Source organism: Sciurus carolinensis, chromosome 12 (genome assembly GCF_902686445.1).
Source record: "Sciurus carolinensis chromosome 12, mSciCar1.2, whole genome shotgun sequence".
NCBI classification, from domain to species: domain Eukaryota; kingdom Metazoa; phylum Chordata; class Mammalia; order Rodentia; family Sciuridae; genus Sciurus; species Sciurus carolinensis.
In genome coordinates this window covers 116,604,205-116,626,206 of record NC_062224.1, presented here as the reverse complement: position 1 = coordinate 116,626,206, position 22,002 = coordinate 116,604,205, and the positions used below count along the sequence as shown (strand labels likewise).

The window sequence follows — 22,002 nt, the reverse complement described above, 5'->3', positions numbered from 1 at the left end:
GGGTTTGTGTGTTGTGTTCTCACAGTCAGAGACAAGGAAATCTTCTCTGGAAGGAACTCCCCCAGGGCGACTCCATGTTCCCCTGAAGTACACAGGGTTCATTTGCCCATTACTGGTAACGTTTTAACTTGTATAAGATATTGCCTGTCTGATTTCGCGACTGTAAATCAACTACGTTGGTATTAAAACGTAGTCTGTGGAGATACCTTTGAAACGACGGAAACATCCTATTCCTTATCAGACACCCCCACCAGCGTGACCATCCATTGACAAGTCCTCCTAAGCGGCGCTGCCTGGGTGGCGGAACAGGCCCAGTCCTGTCACCCTCTGCATTTGTTAGTGGGGAGGAAACGTCCCGCCCGCTCTGCCCTTACTTGTTCCTTATCTGGAATGAGCATTTCTCGAGACTCCCGGTTGGTCTAGTGACAAATAGCATTCAGCCAAACCGCTCGACGAGTTCTCTGCGCAGTGTTATCTCAAAGTCCTCCTCTCGGATTCCTTCTTCAAGCCACCTCCGACCAGGGCCCCTCCCCCGTGCTCCTTGGAAACTGCTCTTGTTCACATCCCTTCTTTTTCTACATCTTACCTAACCTTTCAAGGGCACTCCTCCGTTGGCTCTCCTTCCTCCGCTGGCACAAAATTATAACTCCTCCTTCCCCTGTTGTCCTTTGCCAGCTCCTCCTTTACCAACTCCCTGCTGGACAGCCTGGTAGGGCCTTTGTCCTGACCTCACCCCCTCTCCCTACGTGTGATTTCAAACACCATCTCTAAGTCTTGATTTCCAAACGTGTATCTCAAGTCAGACTCAGGCCCAGCCCAGGTCCAGACCTCTCTCTGTCCCTCCGTCTTCTCCTGGACGCCTGGGAGGCAAATGAGATGCAGTGGCAGAGACTGCCGAGTCATGCATCAGCCCCTTTCACCTTGACAACTCAGCTAAGCCTCCAGCTTCCCAGCGAGCTACAGGGCACAAGACAGACTGGGATTCACAAGTAAATGCACGAAACATCATCCACTGAATACCCATACTGAACTGTTTTATGAACAAGAAAAGAAAAATCTAGGGCAGGGCTGTGGCTCAGTGGTAGAGGCCCTGGGTTTGATCCTCAGCACCACATAAAAATAAAAAAAGGCATTGTGTCCACCTACAAAATAGATACTTTAAAAAAAGTTTAAAAGAAAAAAAAATCTAATGTGTTCAGTTGTTGCTATTTTGAGGTTTTGGATAAAATAGCAGTTATTGTACCATGACTTCTACAAATGTCCAAAACAGAACTTGACTTCTCTACCCACAGTCCTTCCCCACCAGTCTTTCTGAGTTGGTAATTGACACCTTTCTCCATCCCATCAGCAACACACAAGCCTCGATTCCCTTCTTTTCCTTACCCCCATGTAGCGCATAAGCAAGAGCTACGAGTTCCGCTTCTGCATTACTCTCATTCTGCTCACACCTCAGAGAGCCACGGTGCACATTCATGCCCTGCGACCTGGCGGTGACTAGGCCAGGCTCGGCAGACCTCGGCTCATTGGCTGAGCCTGACTCGCCTGCGGATCAGGGTTTGGACCTCAAGACGTGTGCCTCACTCCGGGACGCAGGCTTGGAAGGGCACCAGCTTCCTGAAACGTGCTCCTTGTAATGGCAGGTCAGGAAGCACAAGAGAGGACAGGAGTTTTCCACGGCTCCTGAAGCCTTAGGCTGGAATCTCAGTCACCATTACGCTTTGAACGTGTGTCCTGAAATTCCTGAGTTGGAAACTTAACCCCGGTGTGAGCGAGGAGGGCCTCAGGTGGCCGGTCACTGTGGCTCTGCCCCGGGAACAGACTAAGGCTGTACAGAAAGGGCTTCTCAGCCAGCTGCACCTGCCTGCACTCACCATCCCCCAGTGAGGACACAGAGGGCCTGGACAGAGGCCAGTATGGCAACCGCAGGCTTCCCAGCCTCCAGAACTGTGAGAAATAAATCTCTACTCATTATAAAAGGCCCCGTCTCAGGCTTTCTGTTACAGTCACACAAAATGGACTGAGACAGTCATAACCTGCCATTAGCTTCTGTTTATTGACAATTTTCCTGATAAAAGAGGTAGGTTCTACTAGAGCCAGCATCCCATAGACACTCAGCAAATGTCTGTTAATGTCAAATGAGAGGATTCTGCAGCAGTGACCGGAAGCTAAAGTGGTGAGGACCTTGAAGTGCCTGTCTGAGAGTCTGGAATTCATCCCACAGGCCTTGGTCACAGTCACTAACAAAGAGATCTGCTTCAGAGAGAACGGCTGGGTGGCGGTTGATGATGAAATGTGAAAGAAAGCCAGTTAAGAGGTTTCTGTACTTGTCCAAATCAGAGAAAGCTTGAGGTCTGAACTAGGCAGAGGACCTAGAGGAAGCTCTTCTGAGGAGCCGTCAACATGAACAGTAGTGATAAAGGCCACCATGTATTAGTGCCTCCAGGAAGCCCAGACTCTGTGCTCCCTTCCCAATAGCTCAGCAGCACTGGTCCTAATATACTAATCTTGCAGATAAAAAAGCAAAACATTGTTCAGAAAACTTATGATTTCCCCCAAAGTCACACTGCTAAGTACATGGCCATTCTGGGATCTGCTGCAGGGCAGCTTGACTCCCAAGTAAAGGAGCAAAGGTCAAGGAGTGGTGCCAGGTTTCTAGCTAGGCACTTCCTCGATGAGGCCCTTTGCTGAGACACACAGATTGGACTTTGGATGTGCTGTGACAGAGGGCACCCTGTGGGAGAAGCCTGTGATACAGTAAGCTTTCTGCATGAAGCAGAGACGACTGGTTTACTAGCTTAAAGGGAGAACTCTCGGATGACCGTCGGGGCCCACAGCGGTGGGCTGGAGGCCCAGGCTTCATAAAAGCCCAGGGAGTTGCTATCAGCTTTTATGAATATGAAATGAACCCCACTATTAGGTGTAATGCACTATAATGCACTAACAAAAACTGTTTTAAAAAAACACAAGGAGCTTCAGAGGGCTGGACCACAAAAACAAGTCATTCATTCATTGAACAAGTAGTTGCCGTGTGCCTATGCCAGGCACTTAGGGACACAACAGTAAAGGGACAGAGTATGTACATATGTGTGATTTACATCTGAGCAGGGAAGTCAGATAAAAAGCAAATGAGTTCACTAAGTGGGAAATACATCAGATGATGGGAAATTTAGCAAGGAAGGGATTGAGCAGCGCCTTGGGAAGAGGGAGGCCGCAGTCCTTAATGGAGCTGTCAGGAGAGACTGTAGGAACTCTGCTCCCCACCGCTCTGCACTGATGAGCCCTCCCAGTGTTCAGTCTCTTGAGGGCGTGATTGAGCATCTGATTGGCAAACCCAAAGGCACATGCCTGCCCGCTTCGCTCCTCTGAGGTGCGGGGAGGGAGAGCTGGCCTTTTAACCTCAGGGGTCCAGTGGCTGCTGCCTTCAAAGAACATAGAGAAATAAGGAATTCTCCCAAAGGAGAAGGGAATCTGGGCGCTAGACAACCAAGGGTCACTGGAGTAGATGCAGTTAGTAAGGGAACGCACATGAAGACTCGGAAGAGAAGGATACAAAGAAACGGAGGGCAGTGCCTGGGAGAATCTCAAACACAGTTCAAGAAGCGGGAGAGGAAGAGGAGCCAGGAAAGGAGGGCAGAAAGAGAAGAATCAGGAGAGGCAACCCAAGGAGAGTGTAGGAGGCAAGTGGTCACCTTCTCAGAGAGCAGTTTGAAGGAGAGGTTTGATGCAGAAGCCAGACTGTAACTGAGAAGGAATTAATGGTGAGCGAGGTCAGGACGGAGCAGCTTCTGAGCCAGCAGGCTGTCATAGTGACGTTGTTAACAGGACCTGCATACACTAACCTGTGCAGGACTTGTGAGCCGCACCTTGTCTTCACTTCAGTTCCGCTAGAACTTCACCATAAACTTGTGGAAAAGATCTTATTCCCATTTGGAAATGGATGAAAACTACATCCAATAGTTAGAGAAAATTATCTTTTAAAGGAATGCACGTTGTTAGTAGATATAAAGACTTAAAAAGGTATGTATTTTCTGACCCAGAAATTGCTCTTTAAAGAAATTGGGGCAAAAGAAATCACCAGAAGCATGCACACAGATTTATCTAGAAAGTTGTACTCTGTAGTGGGAAAGAATTGAAAACATGCGAACTCCAGCAAGAGAATACTGGCACATCCATGCCATGGAGAGACCTGCAGTTGCTGCTAAACTGTGTTGTGGAACCAAATGCTCAAAAAAGGAAAAGGAAAGTGGTTTACAGTCTATGACGCATACAGTGCAAACAGCAGTATACGTGGTATGACACCGCTGTGTGTGTGTGTGAATGTCTTGTTTTCTTTTCCCATGTATTTTCCAAAGTTTCTACAATAAACAAAGACTACTTTTATAAGACTTAAAAGAAGGTCCTTGTTTGTAGTTTAGCAGGGCTATCTGGGAAAGGAGAGGCCAGAATTCATTCGATTCTCAATTCTGCCTTCCACCACCTGGGCAGTTTTTCCTTTGTGCAAAAGTCAGCAGGGCAGAAAAACTCTCCAATGAAGCAGCAATGTTTTCCTATTTGCATACTTTTGGGGGGATACCAGGGATTGAACCAGGAGTGCTTGACCTCTGAGCCACATCCCCAGGCCTTTTTGTATTTTATTTTGAGACAGGGTCCTGCTAAATTGCTGAAGCTGGCCTCCAACTTGAGATCCTCCTGCCTCAGCCTCCCCAGTCACTGAGATCACAGGCCTATGCCACCGCGCCCAGCCTATTTGCTTCCTTTTAACATTCAATTAAAACAAGCCCTCTACACCGGCGTGCCATAACTCCCTGAAATACAGGCTCTCGTGCTTGGGGAAGAGAAGACGCGACAGCGCTGGAAGCCGCAGAGGAGCAGCAGGGAAGGCGCTCCGAGCCCTCCAAGTCCTTCCGGACGTGCGCGCAGGGCACTGGTGCGGAGGAGCACGCCCTGCCCCTGGGCTCGCGGGCCTCCGCGGCGACAGCTGCCGCGCGCGGCCGGGCAAGGCGGGACACGCTCGGGCCCGCGCCCCGCGCCCCGCGCCCGCCTCCCCGGGAACGCGCCGGCTCCTGCTTCCGCGCACGCGCCGTACGTCCTCCGGGCGACCCCGCAGGCGGCCGGCACCGAGCTACGGTGGCCCTGCCGAGACAAAACTATTCGGGAAGATGGAGCTGGAGGAACAACGGAGGAAGGCGGCCCCGAAGGCACCGAGGAAGGGAAGTTGTCCTGTGGACTTGGGGACGGTGGCGCCCATCTGTGGGCAACCTGGCGCAGGAGGAAAACGCGCCTCCCCTACACCGACCCCAGGACTGCAACTCCGAAGGCACGCGCCTGCCGGCGGGGCGGGGCCGCGGTGGGTGGGGCCTGCGCGAAGCCCCGCCCCTCGCCCCGCCCGGCGCGGCCGAGAGCCGGAGCCGCACCCAGGCGAGCTGCGCAGCTTGGGTCTGCACCAGAGCTGCGGAGGTGATCCAGGTGAGTGCGAGCACCTGCGGGCCGCCGGAGCGCCTGCCCTGGGCGCAGCCTGCATCTCGGCGACCGGAGCCGAGTCGGGCCTCCGCCGCTTCCTCACCAGGTCCGCGCTCTGCATTTCCCTGCCCTTTGCTCTGCACCCGCCCTGCCACCCCTGCCTCCTGCGTCTCTCCCCGATGGAGCGGGTTTGGAGCGTCCAGGCGACGCCCGGCCTCTAAGGCAGGGGGAGCCTCAAGGGCAGCCCTCCCTCCGCTCCTTCCTTTCTTCGCCCGCTCTCCTCGGCCTGCAGCCTTCTGCAGCCCCCTCCGACCTTGCCAAATGCAGACGGACGCGCGCCGCTCGGCAGAGGAGCTGGCGGTGAGGCCTGAGTGGTAGCGCTGCGCCGGCCCTAGGGGTTGCTAGGAGCCTTCGGGGCAGCCTCTAGGGAATCGTTTGTTTTCCTCCTGACTCTGGAACATTTGTATTGGAGCCTGTAGGTGGGAACTTTCCTACCGCTGCCCTAGAGCAGGAGACGCTCAAGGTGGGTGGGGGATCTGCCTTCGTCTCTTCCTTGAATTTTAGAAACGTGCCCCTCTTAACTGGTGTCGCTGCGGGGAGGCCCGAGCCCCAGAGGTGGGGCAGCTGCAGGGCGTTGGAAGGGGCTGGAGACTAGTTCGTGAGTCATGGCCTGAAGTTGTGGCTTCTGCTAATACTTTCCTTGGGAGTCACGAATTTACGAATAGCCTGGGGGACTAGTGAGTGTGGGAAAGGAGATGAAGGAAAAGCAGACCGATGGGCGGAGGGGGATGAAGGAGCGCCGGGCCCTGGGACCTCAGTCCCTTAGCCGGGGAAAGGAGCTGCCCAGAAGGGAAGGATGCTTCTGCTGGCGGATGCATGCTGTGGGCCTAGGTGTGGTCTTGCAGAATTGCTGCAGATTTGGGGGTGGGAGCCGGAACAAAGGTGTCTCCTGGGAAATCTGCAGGTCACCCGGAGCCTGCGGTTTCCGGGAAGCAACCAAGGTTTTTAGTCAGAGTTATAGGCACGTTTTATTTTAGTGAATTCAGAAATGCAACTATATTATCTTTCTCGGGATTAAGAATGTTTATACTCACCCGGAGTTAAATTTAAGGAGTTAAATAAAATAAACATTCAAAATCCAAACAAATACTTTCACCCCTGGGAAGACATTCTGTTAAGCTTCCCTCCTGACACAATGTTACAGAAATAGAAAACTTTGTCAAGTGATTTTTTTTTTTTAACCAATGTTACTATATATAAAATGACAGTGATACTGTGACCAGCATAGAAACTGCACTCCAGGGGCTTCTGTAGATTATGGAGCAAAATCGGAGAAAGGCAGCCTTCCCCCTTATTTGGATTTCCTCCTGCCGGCCTGGAGTCCTGAAAGGGGACCTCCTCTGCTAGAGGTTGGTCCCAGGAAGGAGCTCATGTGAAGGAAGGGCTGTTCCCCATTATCCAGAGATGCGCGCAAGCCCCTGGGCAATCCGGGATGAGGCGGATCGGATCAGTATGTCAGAGTACTTTACTGCATACCACACATCTAGCTTATTTAAACATATTCCCTATGTTCTGGCTCTGTGTTCAGAGCACCATTGCTGGCCACAATTGACCAAGAACCATTTAGCATTTTAACACTTTGTTTAGACGAATATGCTGCTACTGTTTTCACAGTTGAATTTATTAGTATTATTTGTGAGTATACCATCCTCCTGGACGAGAAGTCAGCAGTGACCAAGTAGATTACTGCTATGGACAACGAAATCTCGTGCAGCGTCTACCTCCCTTTCTGCCTGTGGGGGAATGCAGCAAGGAGGGGACCAGGAAACTGGGCCACCTCCCAAATGCACTTGCAAAGACCTTTCAGGATTTCATAGGCCTCCTGTGACCCTCTGAGTTCTTCCTGGACTTCACCTCTTCCTTAACTGGAACATGGATTTTAAGATTTTGATGCCTTAGTCCCACTTTTTTTTTAAGTGATATATTCTCCAGTTTAAGAAATGCAAATGATTGTGCCGGTGTTTGTTCTGAGTAGAGCTAGCATGGAAGACTTGGAGCCCTGCGGTAGGCAGGGGCCAGCAGCTAAGCATTTCCTTCCCTTGGTGGCTGCTACCCCAGTGGGCATGCAGCATCTGCAAGGAATTAACTACAGTCTGCCTGCATTTCTTGTGCTGGAAAATCAAGTGGTATCAATGTGACTCATTCAAGACTCCCTCTTTTCTGGAAGTCGCAGCTTAGTTGACTAGGACTCCAGGCTCCTGCGTAGTGTCAGTGAAGGGAATCCTGATGTCAAAATGAAGTGCCAGTTCTGTGCTGTTCGGCTTCATGCAGACCTGTGTGCCTGAGAGACAGAGGACGTGCTCTCCTTCCTATCATCTCCACTTCTTGTGTCATGCCGCAGTGCTGACAGACATGAAAATAAGTGTCCCTTTCTCAATATTTCCCAAGTTTTCTCTTTTTGCTTCCAATTAGAAACATCTCAGGCTTTACTTAGTCACAGGCTTGGAGTTAATTATTAATTCTTTTCTTGTTAATATCTTTTATGCTTAGGAGAGGGTCTGGGGAGGTGGAGGTGTTTCAAAAGAGGTCAGATGTTGTCAGACTTGCTCTTCAACCTCATTGAAAGGCTGTATAGCTGAAGCACCAACTCTGGAGCCAGGCTGCCGGGAAGTGTGAAATCCAGGCTTTGCTCTGTAGCGAAGTGGAGGTAATAATGTATCATAGAGGTGCTGTGAGTGTTAAATGAGCTAATATCCACGAACTGCCCAGAACAGGGCTAACCCACACTGAATTATACGCATGCTAGCTAGTGTTTATGATAATTGATTTTTCTACCATGCCTCCTCTAGTCTATCACTTCCCTTCACTCACACTGGTCTCCCCTCTTTTCCTTGTAAGAGCCAAGTCCTTGCTGTCTGCACCTGCTCTTCTCTTTACACACCTTCTGACATGTCACTGTTGGTGTCCTTTGGGGCTTTCTTCCCAGTCTCTTTCACTTGTTTATGATCCTCCCGTGTTGTTGTGGTCTCTGATCGTGTCTGGAGAGGCAGGATGACCTCGGTCTCGCTGACCATCACAGCTGATGGGCATTGTTGCCCTGCATCCCTAGTAGTGCGTGGCACTTGGTAGAGATGAATACCAGAAGTGATCATTCTGAGAAAAGGATGAAGAAGGTGTTAGGCTGCCACACTGAGGCCGGCGTCCACTGGGTGAAGTGCTTTGCTTTGTCCTGCCCTGAGCTCAGCAAGTCAGCTGCATTTAATGAAATTCGTGCTACCGGTGCTCTTTTTGCTCGTATATCCTGTGGTCTCTCTCCATTCTCTCCCGTGCCCACTGAGGTTGCAGCCTTTGACCTTAGGAAGCACCCAGTGGGCTCTCTCTGGGATCATGGGAGGCTCCAGATACAGCCTGGTCCAGGGCTTCTGGTCAGCTGACACAGGTTCCTAAGCATGGAGAATCTGTTAGGGAAACTGCTATCACATCTGCCGGGGAACCCGGCTTGCATTCTGTGTTCCCACGTATCCCATATTCCTGACCTCCTGAAGAGCAGAACTTCCGGCCAGTCCCAAGGGAGATTTGGCTCCCTTCAGGCTGTGTGTTCCATGCCCTGCCACAGTCCAGCTCCAAGTGAGAGGTAATTTGCTTATTTGACCCTGGATGAGTCTGTGCAAGCTTGCCGCACATAACCAAGAGCATGCACTTGGTCCTGAGCATCAACCAATTCTCCCCCAGCCTGCCCAGCAGAGTGTCAAACAGTCGTCCCCGTCCAGACAACTCACGGCAGGGCTGGAATTGAAGTGCCATCTGAAACAGTTGTACGTGGCCAGCTGTGGCTTTTGAACTGTAAGGCTGCAACACTGGATAACAGCGTGTTTACGACCTAGAGGGGTAGGTAGGTCTTCAGCCTCCTGACTCACAGCCTAGCTTCCACTTTCTAGACAGGGTTAGGGTTAGGGGTACTGATGAGGAACCAAAGAATACGAGGGCGTAGGAAGAGCCACGTAATGACCTGCAGCGGCTGTTGGCCTGACTTGAGTGGATAAGCGGTGCTGAATAAGTAATGCTCTTCCTGCTCAGAGGACTGCTTCCAGCCATTGGAGAATAGTTATTTCTTTATCACCAAGGTTTAATATTGCTTAAGTCTATCAGTCACTTGCAAGTTTGACACTCCAACAGATTTCACGTATTTAATGAATGTGGCCGTGAACCAGAACTGGCATTTTGAAATGTAGGGGAAACGGGAAATCCCAACTCTGCTCCGTTCTCCCATCGTGGAACCAGGATGATTTCTGTGGGGCTTCCCTCTGGGTTCTCAGGTTCCTCCTCTGAGGTCCGCCTGGGCTTGGGAGGGTAGGCTGCCCTACCTGGAGATCACGTTGAGGCCTCTTGCTCTGTGAGAACACACCTGGAGGCAGAAGCCAGGCCGGGCTTTAAGTGGGCTGTGGACCCGAGCCACTCGGAGTGTCTCGAGCCAGCTGGGACTTGGGGAAGGCCATCTCTCATGGGCAGCCGGCCCTCGAGTGGCCATCCTCACAGGGAACTCATAGGGATGTTGATTTTGCCCTGTGACATAAGGTACCCTACAAAAAACAGCAGGGATGATAGCACAGGTGCCCAAAGAGGGCGCGGTGAAACCTGGGGACGGCCGGAAGGTGACTGGAGGCGACACGTCCTTGTCCCCTTTCACCAGGTGCCTTAGGATAAAGACACCGGCAGAAACACCGCAGCAGAGTTTAAGGAGACGAGATCACAAAGGAGTAGGAGTCCCCGGGAGCGGCCCACCCAGCGTCAGTGGGCCAGGAGCACTGAAGGCGAGAGCCTGCTCCCTAAAACTCCAGCTGAAGTTCAGTAAGAGACCCTGTGCTGCAGCGTGACTGCGGTGACAGATCATTGAGGCTAGTCCCCAAATCCATCAAGCCTGCCTTTCGTTCCAGCTGTGCCACGTGGATTGTGCCCCGGGGAACTTCTGGGCAACCAAGAACATGGGTGAAGAGTGAAAGGGCCTGGCCCTGGCAGCATGCCCAGCAGGGTAGTGCAGGAAGCTTTGTGGGTAAGCCCTGCTGCACCCAAAGGAACTGCCCTGCCAGATAAGGCCAGCGGTGGCCCAGGAATCAGAGGAGAGGTGCAGCAAAGCCCCAGCTCCAGAACAGTCAAGTCCCAGGAGGCTGTCAAGGGGTTCCCAGAGGAGCGGACCTTGGCCCTCCTCGAAACCCCACATTGCTTCTCAGTAGGACGAGCGTGACTTCCAGGGGTCCTCTAAGCCTGGATCCCATCCTCCTTGACCAGGCCTTGCCAGGGTGCCTGTGGCTCCCAGCCCCCATGTGCTGTTGCCCTGAGTGCTAGTCCACCATGCACAGACCTCAAGGGCCCCCTGGGCCCCTGGGCAGCTTTTCTCCTGCCCCAGGACCTATACCCCACCTGCTTCAGGTACCATACTTTTCTTCCTCTAATCTGGTATGTTTGGCAAGTAATAAATATTTCAACAGATTTTAAAAGTTTTAAAATAGAAGTGCCGCTGTTTTAAATATAATGTAGAAATAATTGGTTTCTAAAGCATTTTCAAAGCCTGCCTTTAACATCATGTTTAATGGTAGAAAACTGAAAACTTCCTCCCAAGATGGCAAACAAGGCAGGAAGGCCTGCCCTTGGTCCTGACTGACAACCAGGGCAATCAATCAAGTGGAAAATACTACTACTAACAGAAGGTGTCCACCAGAAGGAAGCAGCAGACCTGGCCCTGCAGCCGAGCCCATCCTGCGTGTGAAGTACCCCGCAGACCCCAGGCCCAGCTCTGGCCTCCCCTGGCCTGTTGTCCTTGCTGTGTTCCTCTCCCTGTGCTCTGGGAGTAGCTGCCCAGGGTGAGGTGGCAGGACTACCCTAGAAGCCCTGCAGAGGACCCTCCCTGCTGCTCCTGGCCGGGGGAGGAGGCCTCTAGCCTGTGGCCTGGTCCAGTAACCAAGAGCATGAACCATGGCGTCTGTGCTCGACTCCAGCTCACTCACCAGACATGAGGCTGTCCCCGGCCTCAGCTTCCCCACATGTAAAGTGGGTGTGATGGTAGCAAGTGCCACACAGGATTTCTGTGAGGGTGAAGAGCACTAATTTACCTGAGTCCATGCAGAGCCCAGCATATATGAAGTGCTCTGTTCGTACCATCTTTAGTTAGGTATTCAGCATATATTGTGATGCTATTTCTTATTTTGCTATTTCTACCAGGTGGGATGAAACTTCCATAAGAGGTTCTTTGGAGATCCCATTAAATCCTCACAAAAGCATTTCACTTGACATCACGGTGAATTCGAGGTACCCCCAATCCTTGGTATTGGATGTGGTAGGTCCCCAAGGTCAGCTCAGCATAATGAGTATCACTCTTGAGCATGGACCTTAATCTCCCATCCCTTTGACTGTGGGAGAGCCTGGTCTGGTGACCATGACCATGATCATGAGGAGAGATCCAGGAAGCCCGTGGCTGTTACAGGTTACGCTCCAAAGTGCGTCTCAGAAGACACTTGAGCTGCAGGGAGAAACTGGTCTTCCGGTGAGCACAGGCTTAGCTGCCACGTGCTCTGCAGAGCGACCTCAGGCCCCTCATCGTGCTCAGGGATACTACAAGAGGGGCCCCAGGAGCCTCCACGGAGCCCAGTAGGATGCTGATCACCAAGACAAGACTGTGCTTCTGGTTTTGAATCAGATAAAGTCACCAACTGCAGAATTTTTTTGTGCCTAAAACAGTGACAGAAAGAAATTTGCCACGTTAAATGAGGTGCCTGACCAAAATCACAGCATCACTAGGAGCTCATTAGAAATGCAGTCTTGAGGACACCCCTGGGCATGGGTGCATTTTAACAAGCCCCCCAGGTGATTTTTGTGCCGCTGAGGTTTGAGAACCAGGGATCTAGAAGACAGAATAGCAGCACTCTATTGAGTTTCTGTATTTGTGCAAATTATTTAAAAAAACAAACAAGTAGGAACCATGCATCTTGTTCCCTGTCCTCAGCCAGCAACCAGCCACCCGCAGGCTGCGCTGCAGAAGCCCTTCCCTGAGCAGCGGTCAGGTGCCTGTAACGATCACAGGTGGGAAGCAAAGGTGCGGAGTTCGGAGGCAGAGCCTCTGTGCTGTGTCCAGCACCGTGCAGAGGTCACAGTCCGACACGGTGCCGCCACCTTGAGAACCTTCGCTTGTCGGGTCCATTAAAGGGCTGCAGGTGACACAGCACGTGTGTAATCAACAGAACGCGCGTGGTCCAAGTGCGTGCTCGCAGCAGAGGCAGCTCTGTCCGTCATCGGTTCCTCAAGCCTGCCCTGGGAGCTATCTGCTAGCCCTGGGTGTGGCTGGGCTGCCTGGGTGGGCCCCCTCCCTTCCTGTGCACACTGACACACTCAGAGGCACTCCGAGGGCTGGGAACAGCTGAGGTACTGCCCTGGAGCCTCAGGAATAAGGTGTAGCAAATGGCTGCCGTCTCTAAGTGCAGGTTGTCGGGAATACAGCAGGGCTCCTCCTGTCGTAGGCAGGAGGGCCGAGTGCTGGGTCTGCCCCGCCCTAGAGGGCCCTGTTCCAGGCTTGCTCCTGTGCAGGAGCCCCTGCCGGGAGAGCAGGTCCTTTGCTGTCCACCACTGATTGCACAGTCCTTTGCAAACCACCCCCTCTAGCCTTAGACTGGGTCCCCCTTACTGTCAGTTCCCTGCCTTACCCTTGCTGTGCTTGTCCCACCAGGGTTCACACACCATACATGTCACCTTCAGCATACGCAGAGTAACGTGTACGAGGAGTGAGCCCCTGGCGGGCTGCCTCTGTGCTCTACAAGAGGGACTCAGTAGAAGCGTTCACTTCTAATGGCCTTATGAGTTTCTTGCTGCTGGGTGCAGGGGCACACACAGGAGAACTGCAAGTTCAAGGCCAGCCTCAGCAACTCAGTGGGACTTTGTCTCAAAATAAAAAATAAAAAGGACTGGGGATGTGGCTTGCCAGTAAAGTGCCCCAGGTTCAGTACCAAAAAAAAAAAAAAGTCATAGGACTCAGAACCCTTAATGGGGCTGGTTTTGAAGGGGCGATTGATGGCAGCCTGGGCTCCCAGGAGCAGCCCACGCCTGTCTTTCTAGGCAGCTTCGTGGGCTGGAGAGCCAGGCCCTGCTTTCAGAGCCCTGGAACAGGGCCTTGCCGAATCGGTGGGAGATTGCTACTGCAGTGTGTTCCGTCTGACGGCTCCTCCCGAGTGTCTCCTTGGGGTCTGTATGCTCGCACGTGCTGGTGGCCAGGTGCCCAGCCGCCAGGGCCTCCCGCGGCAGTCCCACACGCACTTTCCTCCACAGAGCCACGATGGCTGTCCTCTCCAAGGAATACGGCTTCGTGCTCCTGACCGGTGCTGCCAGCTTTGTCATGGTGCTTCATCTAGCCATCAACGTCGGCAAGGCCCGCAAGAAGTACAAGGTGGAGGTGAGCAAGCACGCGGCTGCGGTGGCTGATCCAGACCACGGGTCCACCCCGGAACTCGCTTTCAGTCACCAGGGAGGGGCGAGCGGCTAGTGTTGGCTGGTGGCAGTTTCAGGACTCTGCCTACTAGGAATTCTGCTCCTCAGTGTCAGGAGAGGGGCAAGAGATGCGGGGCCCTGCTGGAAGCAGCCTCCACGAGTTCTGTGGTCTTCTCTGCAGCAGGACCAGCGTGCAGGTGTCGCGCACTGCGCTTTCGCTGGGGCTGAGCCGGGCAGGGTGCTCTCTCCTAAGGAGGGCTGCGGGACAGTGCTGTGGGAAGATGGCTTAAGCGACGGCCTGTTTCCCAAGTGGAAAGGAGAGGCCGTCTGTGTTCCCCGCCTTAGACTCAGGCACGGAGGGAGGTCTGTTAACCACTTGCTTTGGTTCTGGCTCATGTACAAGGGATAATGTCCAGAGTTGTCCCTGATGAGCAATTAAGTGACTATTTCTGTTCAGCCACATATAGTTAGACTCCCCCACTTGGAGCTTCCTCCAGTGGACATCCCATTAACCCTCTCACGCACTCGATCACCTCTGCCTCCCCTGGGGAATCTCGAAGGATGTGGTGTCTGATGACCTTGGAAAGAAGCTGTTTCCCCAGGGTGTCCTTGTGGTGCCTCTCAGACCCACCACTGATGCACATAGATAAAAAGCGTGAGTCTTTTACACACTGCTCCTGTCCCCCGTCCCTGTGGGAACACACACTGACAGGCGCTGCTGTTACCGGAGGTCTGATGGAAACACCGAATGTACTTCTGAGAAGTGGGACTCCTGTCGCTGAGAGTATTCAAGCAGAAATCCAAAGGTTATCTATCAAGGATGTAATAGACAGTGACTTGGGGTATTTTATTTTTAAGGGTGACCTTGACTCTCACAACTGCCTTCCGCTCTTGACCACATGTGCCTTCCTTCACAGTACCCTACCATGTACAGCACAGACCCCGAAAATGGGCACCTCTTCAACTGCATCCAGAGAGCCCACCAGAACACGTGAGTGTGGGCCCCATGGAGTGCCAGAGGCACGGGCAGGGTGGGCGTCCGCTGCCAGACCCTCTGCCCTTGGAGCTCTGTGCTGAATGACAGCAATGACGACGGTCTTGGGCACTGCATGCCATTACCGTTAAAAAATCATTGTGTGTTGTATGAACAGATGGAATATGAAGCAGGATCGGGAGCTTGGGAGCGGTGAGATTTCTGGAGTCTTTCCAGAAGTGTCTCTAATGTTACATACTCTTAAACTACATCTGTATCAGGTTCCATCTAAACTGAGCTTGGCCCTCCCCACTCTAGACAGCAGGGAAGCTCTGGGTTCTGCAAGGAGCCCACTCTGACCTGCAGACCTTCCTCATGCATGTGCTGCAAGTGAGGTCCCTCTGCTCATGTGTTCTGCGTCACCTCTCTCCTCCCCAGTGCAGAAGAGGGTGGATCCGGGCTGGGCCTCTCCTTCTTTGTGTTCATGTCTACACTCAGATTTTGGACCTACAAGCAAGAATGTACAGATTCCTTGGTTGTGTATGGCATAGTTACACAGAGCGATTTTTAAAGTTCCTCTCTGTGCCCTCCAGGTTGGAAGTGTACCCTCCTTTCCTGTTTTTTCTAGCAGTTGGAGGTGTTTATCACCCGGTAAGTTTCATTTACTTGGGTTTAGTTTTCTGAGCTACTGTCACTGGATGAGTGTGTCTCAGTGTCCAGGCACCACGCATTTAAAAGGAATTTAATTATTTCGTGCAAAGTTCTTCAAAGTACATGGCATTTCTCCCAGTTTTTATAGATAGGGAAATGCCTCTTGGACACAATTTAACTTTTATGAGCTCAGCCACCAAATAAAAGAATCAGACTTTGAACGCGGGCCTGTCTGATTCTAGGCCTGTATTTACTCATGCACACAGCAGTATTACTCACCAGCGAGGGCATGACGGTGAGGGACACAGAACCGATCCCACTAGGTGGATTACACTGCATGCTAGAAGGTGCTAGAAGGTGGTTGATGCACAGATCCAAAGCAGGGAGGTAAGAGGGAGCATGGAAGGTGGTCCTGTTTGGGGCACTCAGGGAGGAGGGTCTTGCAGAGAAGGCCTTGGTGAAGCAGAGCTCAGGGTGCTGAGGGAGCAGGTCTTTAGCATCCAGGGTGAGAGCAAGGCCAGTCCCGAGGCTGAGCCTGCTTGTGCTATTGGGGACCTGCACGAGGCCCCTGGAGCAGGGAGGAGCAGGGAGTGGGGCAGAGCTGCAGTGGAGGCCAATACTCAGGCCCTGGAGGCCCCGCAGCCAGCCTGCAGGCCAGACTCCCGGAAACTGACCAAGCCTGATTGGTTGCCACAGAGGCTTTGCCTTTCAGGGGCTGGCTCATCTGAGCCGTGAGGTGGCCCCGCAGACTCCTGGTTCCAAGGCCTCCACAGCCCTCTGTACCCGAATGGCCTTGTGGTTTTGTCCACAGGCAACCAGAACAGCGCTTGTGTAGTTCATGACCTTGAGGCCTGTATTTCTTTTAAGCATCCACTGCTCTTGCTTCTCTTAGGGAGGTGCTTCTTTGTGGTCCCCACTCCTAGGACACGGCTGTACTGGTCTTGGGGACAGCCCTGTCTCTCTAGCCCGATCTCACCCGACGTCCCCTGTGCTCATCCCTGTGCTCTTCCCGAGATCCCATCCTAGTGCTCAGATCTTAAGGACACTTTAGGAGCTGCTCTGAGGACAGTGCCCATGTTGAGACCACCAGGTTTGCAGTTATGGAGGGTCCAGTAAGGCCTGGCCTGGCAGAGTCCACGGAGCCGGGAGACTGGGGTCGGGTTCAGGTGTTCATCCGCCTCCTGGTACTTAACTCTACCAAAACTCAACCCAAACAATGATCCTGACATCACCTGCCACCGCTGACGGTGCTGCTACTGACCAGAAGGGCCGAGGGCAGCCTGCCCACCCTCTGGTGGGTCTTCTCCTTCTGGCCGAGTGAGTCACCAGTGGCCCCCAGATGGAAGGACTTCCTCTTGCAGGTTTCACTCATTCCTCAAGGCACTGCGGCAGGGGGCCTTTCCCTGCAAGACCACGTGTTCAGGTCACAGCCCGATGCCCTCTCCCACCTCTCTGGAGAGCCCCAGCCCCACATGTGGCTGCTGCCTGTTCTGCCCACTGCCCTTCCTGCGGTGATTTCACTGGAGACGACCCAGCACCCTGCAGGTGGGGCGTGCAGCCAGCCCTGGCACAGGGGACGACTAGGGCTGCCCTCTAGTCGGTTTGCTCCCTGGCTCACCTGGCCTGCCCGTCCTCCTCCTCAGCTCTGGCTCAAGTTCCCAGGTTTCCCAGGCCGAGACAGGAGAGTCCTTTAAAAGGCTGGTACTCAACTCCCAGGCCACCAGCAGTCACATGAGTTTGGTTTTCCTGATTGGAAAAAACGTTCCACTAACTGAGGTGGGGGCGTGTCTTGGCAAATCCAGGAAGTCATTGAACGTGTTGCTAGCCGCCGCGCAGTCTGCCCGGGGTTCATCATGGTTTGCCTGTTTCCTCAACACAAACGCTAACTCGGTCTTTTATCTCAGCGTGTAGCTTCTGGCTTGGGCCTGGCCTGGATCGTCGGCCGAGTTCTCTACGCGTACGGCTACTACACAGGAGGTGAGCGCGTGTTGACAGATTGAGGATCCTGTGCTCTTGGGGCTTTCTTCCTAGCAGGGCATTTTTTGGGGGGAGTTGGGGAGGAGCCTGGGGATGGAACCCAAGATAGAGGGCAGCTCTCTATCAGGGCCACACCCCAGCCTTATCAGGACTCAGAGAAGGGGAAGTACCTGGGTAATTAAGGTGAGAAGCCAGGTCTAATTTGCACTAACCTTTGAATCATTGACACTATTTTTTTTTTTTGAGCTGGGGTCTGTGTTGCCCAGGGTGGTCTCAAGTGATCCTCGTGCCTCAGCCTCCTGAGTGTCTGACACTGGAGGTGCACACCCTGGTGCCTGGCTACAAAATATTGTGTGTGTGGTACTGGGGATCAAACCCAGATCCTCACACGTGCCGGGCAAGTGCTCTGCTACTGAGCTAGTCCCAGGCCCTTTTCAATTTTATTTTGAAACAGGGCCTAAGTTACTGAGGTTGGCCTTTTATTCATGATCCTCCTGCCTCAGACTCCCAAGTACTGGGACTACAGGTGCACATCACCATGTCCAGCTCTAAACTTACTTTTTGAGTATTTTCCAATACTCCAATTGCTGTTTTACATGTTATGCAACTTTATAGCATTTCTGTGTTTGATAATATCCCATTCTGCAGATGAGAAACTGAGGCTTAGCAAGAGTAGAATTGGTCACCTAGCTGCTGAGTACAGACCAGTAGGATCCAAACTCAGCTGCCGACTGCAGCCTAAGCTGTGCTCTGACCACTGTAGGTGGCATCCCAAAAACCCAGGGAGGGATGTGGGTTGTCCTTAGTCTTTTAAAAAGAGGGAAATCTCCCAAAGGCCTCAGAGCAAAGTTGCTTCACCCTGGTCCCACTCTCCTCCAAGGTCACCTGACTGTACACAGCATCTGTTGGACCGACAGCCTTGGACTGGGGCTGGCTAACCCCAGGCCGGGTTGTCCAAGGTATGGTTCCAGGTACTATGACAGAGCCTGTGAGCATTCTGGTGACTTCCTCTCTTCTTCTTTTTCAGACCCCAGCAAGCGAAATCGAGGAGCCGTGGGGTCTCTTGCCCTCCTTGCCTTGATGGGCACCACTGTGTGCTCTGCGTTCCAGCATCTTGGCTGGGTGAAAACTGGCTTAGGTGGTGGGTCCCAACGCTGCCACTGAAGAGTTACGGGAATTTAAAGACTCTCATTCGTTCTGAATGACTTACCTTTATTTCCAGTTACTTTTTTTTTAAAATATAATAAAAACTTACCTGGCTTCGGCCTCAGACCTAAGTCTCCTGCCTGTTCCTTCTCGAGTCTGTGACAGGATTAGCCTGTTCGTCCTAGATGAGAAGAGCCCCAGGCATCGAGGAGCCTCCTCAGCCTGCCTGCAGACTCTCACACTAGGAAAGCTGAGAAAAAGTGCAACCATGGGAACGTGTTCACAGTCGCACATCGCAGAGAAAAATAAGGCAAACTCTCCGAGCTCTCCTTAGGATATATTGTCTCACCACTCTGAACTAATAACTAAGATAAAAGTAAGCTTTTAAAAACTCCACTGAAGACTGCTTCTGTTTGCTCAAGAACTGAAGCAACAGACTGAATTTAAGAAGACGGAACTTTAACCGGGAAGAATGTGACTTCATATGTTTGAACACAAAGATCTGATAGCAGATGCGAAGGGGCGATGGCAAAGGATGTAGCTGATGGAGTGAAGCAAGCGGGAGAGCAAGCCTGCTCTGCGAGCGAGCGGCCTGCTGGAGCGACGAGGGGCAGGGGCAGTTCTCCATCTGCATAGGCCACATTCCAGGCTCCATACCTGGGGGGTTGGCAGGAGGGTGGACACAGGCTGGCACTGGGACCCAGGGCTTTCCATCCTACCGTCTACTGCATATGCCTCCTGGCGGAGGTGGGGATAGAGGGAGTGCTGTGGTCAGCCTTGGCCTGGTGACCACGTGGGGCCCTTGCCACTCAACGAGGGGGTTGGACCAGGTCAGGTCAGCGTGTGCTCTAGTCTAGTGTCAGTTCACCTGTGTAGGAAGAAATGAGTACCAGGCTTCAATCTGCCCTTTTTTACATTAGACGTTCCGATACATGGCCAAGGGTAAGTGGGGGTCTGGGGCCCTGATGGGAAAAGGATCAGTCAAGCCTCTGAGCCGGGTTTACTGTTTGCCTTGTAGAAACGACCTCAGGGGGGTGGAGAGCTTGCTGAGGTCCCTCCTCTTGCTGACTCCAGGCCTCAGTGAGGCAGGGTGAGGAGAGCCAAGGCAAAGCTGGCCTTGCTCGAGACCAACAGGGTGTGTTTTCCAAAGCTCCACCTTTGGTTGGTCCATCATGGTCACTTTAGCTGCTGCAGAAAGGGCTCGGATGGGGTTTCATAAGGAACACAGGCATGCCGTGGTCACCGTGCCCCCAGCAGCAGCACTCCCAGGGAGCCCTGGGGCCTGGCAGAAGGCAGCGGGTAGAGGGCTACAGCAGGAGCAACCCTGTCTGCAAAGCTGTTTGTGCTGCGTTCCCTCGTGTTACAGAGAAAGAGGCAAAGGGGCCTGTGACTGCCTAATCACTCCATTAGTGGCTGAGCTACTGGGGGTGCACATTCCAAAGTAAATCTACTTCTATAGGGAAACATTCTGAGTTTTGAAGATGGAAATCAGAACCATACCAGTCTACAAAAGCCTGACTCATCCATACTGTGCCCTTAGCACCCACCTATGGGTAGCTGTGTGTCAGTGGGCAAATTTATTAACCTCTCTGAGGCTCAGTTTGCTCATCTCTAAGTTGGGTATGCTAGTAATACCGGTTTGTTTTTTGTTTTTGTTTTTGCTAGTAATACTTAATGTCCAAAATTCATTTTTTTTTTAAAGTGGGGATTGAACCCAGGGGCACTTTACCACTGAGCTACATCCCCAGTCCTTTTGGAGACAGGGTCTCTCCAGGTTGCCCAGGCTGGCCTTGAACTTGGGATCCTCCTGCTACAGCCTCCCAAGCAGCTGGGATTACAGGTGTATGCACTATGCCTGGTTATGACTAAAATTGAGGCCAAAACAATAGTGCCTGCACCCTGTTGGGGGTGTCATGTGATCAGGGCTGGGCTCTGGCTCCGTCAGGCACAGAAACACGGGAGCCACCTGCTGGCGACTCCGCAAAAGCCAGCAACCACGTCACCGAGTTCTGAGGAGTCCAGGGTGCCCTCCGAACTTCCCCACACCTGGGCCATCCGAGTTCCAGGGCTCTTGAGCAGCACTATCCGTGAGGACTTTCCGACATGATGGAAATAAGTTGACATGCGTTGTCCAATAAATAGCAGCCAGAGCAACTGACAAGATGCTTTTTTTTTTTTTTTTTTTTGATACGAGAGATTAAACTCAAAGGCGCTTTACCTCGGAGCTACATCCCCAGACCTTTTTATTTTTTGAGGCAGGGTCTCATTAAGTTGCCCACGCCGGCCTCAGACTTGCAATCCTCCTGCCTCTGCCTCCCAAGTCGCCGGGATCACAGGTCTGCCCAGCACACCTGGCTGACCAGCTGAATCTTTAGTTCAGCTACGTGTGGCTGGTGGCTGCCAGGCTTGGGGAAAATGGCCCTTAGGCCAGTGGTGCGCAGGCTCTCGGCTTACCTGGGAACGTGTCAGGGACTCAGAGGCCCAGGTTGCTCAGAGAACCTCAGAGCTCTCTGGCAGCTCTCATACGCCCGAGGGCACTACTTGGAGAACCCCGGTGCTTCCTAGGTTCAGGTGCTGACTCGGCCTGAGCTGGGACAACAGATCGCCCACACCCCAGGAGGAGCTGCGGCTTTCAGGACACCCTGAGCAGCACCTGCACGAACGTGCTCTCTCCCCGAGCCCAGGAAGGGAGAGCTCGTGCTTTCAGGACACTCCAGTAGGGAAAGATGACTGGCGCATAAGCAATTTCAAGTAGCAGCGAATGCTCTGGCAAAGTACACCAGGGTGGCAATCTGCAGGATGGAGGCCGCTTCCGGGAGGCAGGTTCTTAGCTTTTGGCCAAAGGACCCTGGGAGGTGAAGATGTGGAGAAGCATGCTCTAAGAGGAAGAGGAAGTGAGGTCCCAGAGGCGAGAATCACCCTGGGAGGCAAGCATGTGAATGAGGTCGGGGACAATGTCCAACGTCCATGCCGCGAGGAGATAATTTTATTCTAAATGCAGTTAAAAGCAGTTTAAGTAGGACCTAAAGCAAGAGCTGGTGTAATCTGATTTACTTTGAAAAGATCACTCACTACTTATCTTTTGAGAAGGAGGTACTGCATATTGAATCCAGGGGTGTTCTACCTGAGCCACATCCTTAGTCCTTTATTTTGAAGCAGGGTCTCATCAAGTTGCCCAGGCTGGCCTCAAACTTGCAATCCTACATTCTCAGCCTCCCAAGTAGCTGGGAGAATCTGATATTTTTTTGGGGGGGGTGGTCACCGGGGATTGAACTCAGGGCACTCAACCACTGAGCCACATCCCCAGCCCTATTTTGTATTTCATT

The 22,002-nt window shown here is 52.6% G+C and overlaps 1 protein-coding gene across 3 annotated transcripts; it reads left to right on the top strand.

Moving 5' to 3' along the window:
* Positions 1–5,353: 5,353 nt before the first annotated feature.
* On the top strand, positions 5,354–18,802 carry Mgst3 (microsomal glutathione S-transferase 3). 3 transcript variants are annotated; one of them, XM_047521273.1, is made up of 6 exons: positions 5,354–5,466; positions 13,771–13,894; positions 14,847–14,920; positions 15,496–15,553; positions 17,458–17,530; positions 18,558–18,802. In XM_047521273.1, exons 2-6 carry the CDS (start codon positions 13,778–13,780, stop codon positions 18,692–18,694), a joined length of 459 nt encoding a protein of 152 aa, XP_047377229.1. In that variant the 5' UTR covers positions 5,354–5,466; positions 13,771–13,777; the 3' UTR covers positions 18,695–18,802. The 3 variants fall into 3 exon arrangements, with proteins under 3 accessions (XP_047377229.1, XP_047377230.1, XP_047377231.1); XM_047521274.1 differs by having other exon boundaries at positions 5,437–5,566; XM_047521275.1 differs by lacking the exon at positions 5,354–5,466 and adding an exon at positions 8,029–8,167.
* Positions 18,803–22,002: the final 3,200 nt, after the last annotated feature.